Raw genomic sequence first — 8,403 nt, forward strand, 5'->3', positions numbered from 1 at the left:
CACAAATCCCATTTCATGGCTCTTACCCATTAAAATATCAACCAGAATAAAAAGAACCAAAAAATATGGCAAGCATAATTCTTTGTTTCATTTATTTATAAATATTCAGATATACAAATAATACTTTGATCAAAATATTCCCATATATGAAGACTATACTCGAAAGTTACACAGTTAGGAACAAGCACAAATAGGAACAAATCACTACCGTCTAGAGCAACACTAAAAATTTCCCTGAGAAGGGACGGTGGGAAATACAACCAGGAGTTTATTTTTCAACTTGGATCTTTATACTGGTATTAATTTGCCTCAAATTTTTTCTTTTGATGCATTTGTTCAATGTCTTTTAATTTATTATCTGCTCTAAATTTTTCTTTTGAACAGTTTGGTGCAGATGATGGTAGTCACTAGGCACTAAAATAAACTTATCCAGATTTAGCCATATTATAGCCAGTACTTCTTGTTGGTTGGAAGCCAAAACTCACTACTTGGCACTAAGGAACAAAAAACTCAGATTTTTCTTCACCAATATCTTTATTTTCAGGTATTCTTTGTTTCTTTCTCGAAGAAGGCTTTGAATTTCCACCTATTGAGATAGCTGCAGTAGTGGGCACTAATATTATAAACCAGGATTCTAAATATCAGAGAAAAACATCTGATTTTGTTCATTTTAGCACTCCCTTTTGTTTTTTCAGCAAAGGAAATGCTCAAAATTCGCTATTTTATTTTTCCAAGCTTAATCTTTTTCTCTCAATGAAATGGCTCAGTACTATCCATAAAACCCTAATTTAAACTACAGATTTTTCTTATGAAAAAAGTCCTTCCTTTAAATGAAAGCTGGTTAAAACAATTTGGGCTTATAAATAGAAAAAATGTACCAGAAACGTCAACTAAATATATAAATCTGGCTATCTCAAAGTTTTTGTGGATTTTGTTACACAAGTTTTTCACTTAAATCATTCAATAATTAATTTTAATAGTTATTTTAAAAAGTCAATGGAACCAAGGATCCTGGGCCATTCTCGATAGCAGTATCATCTAATCGTACACTTAAAAAATCCTAAAGCCGTACTCACTGGGTAGAAAATACATATTCTTGGGTCACTACCTATATGGTGGCCGAGTCACAACATTTCTGAAGCAATTGATGTTTGTACCAACATATTGAAATTTGACTAGTTTCTGCTGCAATACCGCTTCATAGTTCATTTTACTACACAAAATCCAAAAATTATTTCTTTTGTAGCTCTACTACCCAATCCTGAAAATATGGGCAAGCCAGATTCACTTAGCCCAGGGCACCATAAAATCCTTAAGATCCACGGAGTTCTCAGTGACTCCTATCGTTTCAACATATATATATATATATATATATATATATATATATATATATATATATATATATATATATATATATATATATATATATATATATATATATATATATATATATATATATATATATATTATATATATATATATATATATATATATATATATATATATATATATATATATATATATATATTTGTTTTTCAAAGTTGGTGATTTTTTGAGCATTTAACATAAGAAAGGTCGACAATAAACCAAAGGCAGAGTTCCATGACACTGGACACACTTAAAAAGGTGCAAATCGACTAAGTCCAAGAATGGGTCAACTGTTTAAATTTCATATAAAAGGCACTTGAAATGATTCCTAAGTACAACTTGCTTAAAGAATTGTATTTTCTGTAATCGAGCACTTCTTCATAATTTCCGAGTCACCGTTTTCAGATGTTAGTTGGTTGGTTTTCTTTTTTGCAGCGGCAACATTTGCCATTTCAATTAAGACTTCGGCGGTTCCTTTCCCAGTTTGTTGGACCATGGAGTAAAACAATCCTTCTGGATTTTGTAGCAATATGTCAGGGGAATCAAATTCCTGAAATAAACGAAAAATAAACTCGTCACTCTTTCTTTCTGTCTTTACACTTTATGAACAGCAAAAGTATTAAGGTATAAACTTGAAGTTTTCCAGAACAGTCTTCGAATTAAGGGAATGATGACAAACTACGGAAGTGCAAGAGATCAAAGATATTTCAAACCAAATCATTTATAGTAAGAAAAGATATACTTTGACCAGTATGATCCAAACATGATAACTTTTAGTTAAAACTAGTCATAAAAAATAAAAACCTAGCACTATGACAGTTAAAATATCGTCAACACAAGAACAATTTGTCGACGACACAGAAGTTGCAAGAATATTTGTTAAAACGTACAAGTTATGAACTGTCAAAAGGCCAAACAAGACTTGGCGCAAAGCTTCACGAATAATACTTTAACCAGGAGTGAGTGGCTAGATTAGGAGTGTTGACAGCCACTTCTCTGAGGAGTCTGGGTCTAACAGGGGCAAACACAGACGGGAGGAAATTCTTGTTGATGGATGGAGACTGTAACTTGAACCAAGTTTCAGGCACAGTTTCTCACAAGGAAAAAAAGGGGTTAAGGTGAAAATATTTTCAGTTAAAACTCTAAGGCAACGGGGAGCCTCCGTGTATGATTTGTAGTGTTCTCCTCTGAACGCTTTTTATTTTATCGTTTTTTTTCTTTCGTCAAAGCGTCAAAGCTTCTTTTCGTTAAAAGTTTTCAGCATTTAGATGGTTCTGTTTGCCCCTTTTTTAGATTAATCAACCTTGTATTTTCATACCAAGTTAGATCACAAGAGAATACTACCCCTAAAAGGGAAGTGATGTTGTCGAGGAGGTTTGGGTCTGTGGTACTTGATTCGAATGACATTCTGCGAGGACCAAAAGTCTATGCACCACGAGTAACATTGGTGAGAGATCAAAGGCTGAGCTTGCAAAGGAACTTTCAAGGCTCAAGGAGCAAGGTTACTCTAGGAGAACTCTCTTAGCCAATTAACAATGCTATATTCTTTCTTAAGTAATTTTTTTGTATTCAGATTCAACCTTTACAGCAGAAAAGGTTTTGATTAAGGACAGCAAGATACTGCTCTTCTTTAAACCACGATCCACGGTACGAGTTAAAGAATTAGAACGAGTAATAAGGTCCCATAGAACCGACAGAGAGAGACAATAGTAACCAAGATAAATTTTGCTTACAGTTACAAGTAGGTAAATTTATAGTACGAAGGGATAACAGCAACGGTTATAGACTGCAACGATTTCGTAGGTATAACAATGTAATTATAACCATTACAGTATTTGGTCATAAAACAGCCCACAAGTTAGTACGATACTCACATGATAGTAAGACGCCAAACCTTATCGAATATGTTACCAATCAAAGATTGGCAGGATTCTTATAAGATATTTATGTAAACAGGAGTGGGGGTTTAAGGTATTCCCCCAATAAATTTTTCCCCATATGTAAAATTGACCAGCCAAAGGGAAATCAAGACATATTAAAAGAATGAAGAATTTTCTTATATTCCAAAATAATGCAGAATCTATGGTATAGTATCCAACAGTTCGTGGTAACGAACAGTTAGAGAGGAGCGGTTCGGTCAAATAATAACCAAAACTCAGAAAAAAGAGTTGTGGTAACGATTATTACATCAAAAGAATTGTCTTTTTATGTCGATTCTAAATATATAAAGCGTATTAGGTTTAATGTTACCCATCAAACGCTATGAGCCTAAAAAGATTGCTTGATTTTCGAATAAGGGTAAAAATCTACCTGAAAAGACAAGTGATCTTTATTAAAATCACACTTTTAGATTCAGCATATTAGAAACACCTGCTGTGAAGAATTGTAGCTCCTAAATACGTAAATGTGGAATTTTGCCAGAAAATTTTTTTCCCAGAAAAAAAGATCACTGCTTTATGTTTATTATATTTTAATCTTGTTTTCCGTGAATAATCACATCAAACTGATGGTCCTGATAGGTCGGTAGAAGCCTCATCTGAACGAAAATTTAAAGTTGTACAGCCCATTTATAGAGATGGAAAAGATTTTGCCAAGGGGGAGCGGCGTCTTCTACCATTTTGTGGCGCCAAACTACGATTTTGCCACATGGAGGACCAAGTTGCATTCAATTAAAAACACTGAGACAGCACATCGTTTTAATAATATAAAAAAAAACTAAAAAAACTATATATTCAGCTTCCCAGTTGTGGAGAAACTAATATCGTAAGGTTAGGCATTCTTTCCTGAAAAGTGCGCAATTCCCACAATTGAAGGTACTACAGACAGAAAAGCCTTCTGATGTACGTCTAGTGGACGACACCCAGTTCTTTTTTTGAAAATTTCGTATACTTAGACTATTGCTTGCTCATTTGGAATAAGGAGCTCTATCAATTTTAAATGTGGTTGGTTCTGACTTATAGTTTGATTGCTTGTGATTTAAAGTAAATGAGAAAAAAATATCCCATAAAGAAACTCTAGACTGGAAAACCCTTTGATGTACACATTCTCGACCTCATGGGGTCCGGCGGTATAATGTATTATAATTGTCAGCAGGGGCGTTACGTGTCGGGAGAGAGAGCTTCCCTCGAGTAGGGAGCATATTACTTAATATGATGGTACTTCTTAGAATCAGAGGTTCAGTAGACAGGCTTAAAAAAAAGATCATGGTTTTAGGAAGGGGAGAGGATACGCTGATTATATCTTCACTATTAGACTAATAATTGAAAAGTTCAAATAATGGAAAAGTTTTACTTACGGCTGCTGAACTATAAACTTTGGGAAGAAAGCTTACCTTTAAGGTCCCAGCTTCTAAAACTATTATTCTGTCTGAATCCATAATTGTATTTAATCTATGAGCAATAGTTAGGACAGTGCATTCCTTAAATTTCGTCCGGATAGTTTCTTGAATTAGCTCATCAGTCCTTAAACAAGAAAAAGATGTAGGTCAACAAATATATTATAGGATACGTGGACACACTGAAGCATTTTCCCCTGGATATAATAGTTTCAAAAGGACCTAGTTTATATCTTTAGGAACACAGGGTGTCAAAACAGTAGGTTACAGTTGCCATTCCTAGATTTCTAACACAAATTTTATTGAAAGAGATGATCATATTAGACTAGTGGACGTTCAATATTGATAGAGCTTGTTTGAACAGTTTGAGTTCTAGTAACCGTTTAAAGTGAATTAAAGCCACTTTTCAAAGGGACGTTATCAGATCAGTTTGGGGGAAAGGAACGAGGCTGAAGCATTGCTTTTAAAGGTCAACCTTAGCATCTTTCGTGAGATGTCGTTTAGATCTATCGACAGAAAATTATAGGAAAAAAATACTCCTTAACCTCCTTCGATTTGAAGGAATGTGTCTATATAATTGTTAATATGGGGTTCGAAGAAAGCTGAAATTCGGCTTTCATTATGCACAGATTCTGAATGAAAAGTGCAGCTTATATTAAATATTAAAGTATATAGAAGGAGAACCAAAAATTGGAGAATGTCAGATTGTTTTCCAAGCCCCTCCAAGAAAAAATTAGTCTTTCTGGCACTCCGAAAATCTTTACCCCCGTAATTTGCTTTAGGGGGAGCACCCCCTAAGCCAAGAGCATCCCCTATATTATGGGAGTACCCCAAAATATATGTAGCTAACGGTCATAGAAACATGCAAGAAATTTTCTTCATACAGAGTTTTCCATTTCTAGGGTAATTTTTAGTAGCCAAAATCGATAACCTTGATAGTGCCTCTATGAAACTATTCGAAAATTAATTCAAAACATTGATTTTCACGCTAAAGTTTAGCTACAAATTTTGTGAAGCTCTTTTAGAATGAAACACTCACAACCAGTTGGCTATTGTGAGTATTTATTAATCGTTTATTGCTCATAAAATTTGAACTGAAAATTTTAATTTCTAACAGCAAATTTATGTTAAGTCTTTCCATCCTCGCAGATTGAATCACCTTTCTTGTAATATTGCATTTGTGCCAAAGAAACAACTCTCAAAGAGCTGATAAGGAAAAAGTTGAATAAAAAGAACTTTTATTCTTGATAAGATTCGCTTAAACCTCACCGTTTCCACAATCCTCTATCCAGGTCCCTGTTCCCAGGTTTATGTTCCCACATTTTTAGTATCTTCTACTCTCCTATAAGATTAATATATCATTAAAAGATAGCCTTTTTACTATTGTTCTTTAGATGAAATTCAATTCTATCCATATACCGAATTATAGTCTCGAATTTTTTGTATTTTTACTTTACACTGAAAATACTTTAAATATTAGTTAGACACTCTTGAAAAAGAGACAATCGTCTTTTTTTTATTATTTAATTGTTTTTTACGAGTTTAGGTCCTTATCAAAGCAAACAAGTTTAGGTCATTATCAAAGCAAAACTAGAAGTTAAAAAAAAATTCTGACTCGATGAATAGATAGATCTGATATTAATAGATCTATCCAATAGAAGAAGAATAATGATTTTTCTTCTTCTATTTTTCGCATTTTTTTTTCTTTTTTAACTATACCCATTCTTCTCTAGGCCATACTTAATTACCTAGGATCTACATTTGCCGTCGCTTCATCCAGTATTAACACCTTGTTCTTCCGTAAGAGGGCACGGGCTAAGCAGACTAATTGCCTTTGGCCAACCGACAAATTTGTTCCACCTTCAGCCACGTCTGCGTCCAGCTTCCCGTTCATGTCAAGAATGGCCTCTTTTAAGTTAACCTGAAAAAAATATATTGCACAATAAAAACAAACTAGGGCAAATACAATATTTTTGACTAGACAGCCTACTGGCCAAAAAATTTATAAACTAAGCATATGGGAAACTCAGCCCACAAATATACATCAAATACATTTTTCAAAACCAAGCTTCTCACTAAGATAGATGCAAAATTTGTCAGTAATTTCCCGTTAAATTACCTTATTACCCCAACTGTTTTCGTTTTTTTCTGTTTCAGCAAAATTAGTGCCACTCCAATATCCAACGTACCCATCTGACTCAAAAGAAAAAAATTTTTGATGGGAGGGCATGGTTTGTTTGGATGATATTATTATTTTTTCAGCAGTTAGTTTGCAATCCTTCGGTTATAGCCATTACTTTAATACTAATACATAAAGTACCTGTTTTGGAAGTTATTTTTGATAATTGTACTTCTTCGACTATTGTTTATTAATTGATATCGAAGAAAACTTTACAATTTAAGAAATGGCGATTATTTCTACAAATAATACTAGTTTATAACCATCTAATGGTGCAAAATCTGACCTTGTTTAGCAAATTTGGTAAGATTACTGAAAAATATCACCGATCCTTACCATGGCCTCAAAAAAGAAAAAAAAAATGTGAAAACAAGCAATTAAAAAAACAACGAAGAAAACATTTCTGTAAAGCATATGATCGAACACCAGTGGATTAAACCACACATCTTTGATTTGATCTGTAGTGTCAAAGTCAACTTCTTAGAGGAAACGGTAAATTTGTCTAGCAAAGATGACCAAGGATCGTCACTTTTCATATTTCTATTTGTATAATCGAGTTATAACTAAGAGTTATGCTCCTATTTCGCGAAATCATTTCCATTTACAAAATAAATATTTCTTAAATTACCTACCAAATTACTTTCAATTGCAAATCTGCCTTTTTATGCATAAGTTTGGCGTATGCATAGACCGAAACACCTTTGATTCTTCAAAAAGGCATTTTTATCACTTTTAAGTTAATGGGAACAGGAAATATCCTCAATATGTTTTCGGTTTTCTGTTTCGTATTTTCATGTTGGGGTATACGACAGGATATCTGGAATATAAAAAAAACCCAACTATGACACACTAAACCGTTTCTTCTAAAAGCCTTTTTGCCATGGTTAATACCTTACAAAGTTCAATGACTTGGTTTGTGCTGTTTCTTTTCAAGGACAAATGACTAAAAGTTTGTCTTTCTTGAATGTAAATACATTTTTTCATTTTGTAATTAGTTGAAACGCCAGATAAATATTACTATTTAATACAGTAAGTTGTTAATCAGCGTGAGAATACATAACAGTCCCACACCAAGGAGGGCTTTAGGGTTGGATTTAAATAGAAATGCAAAACACTCCGTACAAACAACACATGGTCTCCGGTTATCTAAAGGATATCAATTATAAAGGTTTCTCAATATAGAGGGACACTTCGTAAAAAATATTTCTTCAGCTTAAATTTTTACGTTTTAAAATTGTGTTTTAGATAGGCTATTTCCAGAAATAAGGAACGATATGACTGACATAAGAAAAAAAACGTCGCACGTGTGAACCTACAAAACTGGAACACGCTTTTTTGGATTGAATTATAGGAAAGTAGTATTTATGTTCCTGTTTAGACCAAGTATTAAATAACCTTAACCCCAACCCCCGAAACAAAAACAGAGAAAATGAATTTTCAGTAACAGAAGTTTTACTGTACCAAACTTGCCATCTACAAGAAACTTGAGCTGAAGCTCAAAAGTGTCAAAAGGTCCTCTGTC

General features: G+C 33.4%; 2 protein-coding genes across 2 annotated transcripts in view; both read right to left on the reverse strand.

The window, feature by feature from the left end:
• The window catches only part of LOC136043967 (sodium/hydrogen exchanger 7-like), a gene marked incomplete in the record, with an annotated part of 164,858 nt that overhangs the window by 62,300 nt on the left and 94,155 nt on the right, over positions 1-8,403 (reverse strand).
• Positions 1,467-6,644, reverse strand: LOC136043968 (ATP-binding cassette subfamily C member 4-like). Its single transcript, XM_065729050.1, has 3 exons — positions 6,451-6,644; positions 4,700-4,829; positions 1,467-1,918 (listed from the first exon to the last, which is right to left on the reverse strand). Exons 1-3 carry the CDS (start codon positions 6,594-6,596, stop codon positions 1,712-1,714), a joined length of 483 nt encoding a protein of 160 aa, XP_065585122.1. The 5' UTR covers positions 6,597-6,644; the 3' UTR covers positions 1,467-1,711.

This window comes from Artemia franciscana, chromosome 2, assembly GCF_032884065.1.
Source record: "Artemia franciscana chromosome 2, ASM3288406v1, whole genome shotgun sequence".
NCBI classification, from domain to species: Eukaryota; Metazoa; Arthropoda; class Branchiopoda; order Anostraca; family Artemiidae; genus Artemia; species Artemia franciscana.

Coding starts and splice junctions, on each gene's coding strand:
- LOC136043968 (XM_065729050.1), bottom strand. CDS start 6,596: ATGAACGGGAAGCTGGACGCAGACGTGGCTGAAGGTGGAACAAATTTG. Junction 4,830..6,450: donor ACGGCAAATGTAGATCCTAG/GTAATTAAGTAT, acceptor TTCTTGTTTAAG/GACTGATGAGCTAATTCAAG. Junction 1,919..4,699: donor TAGAAGCTGGGACCTTAAAG/GTAAGCTTTCTT, acceptor CGTTTATTTCAG/GAATTTGATTCCCCTGACAT.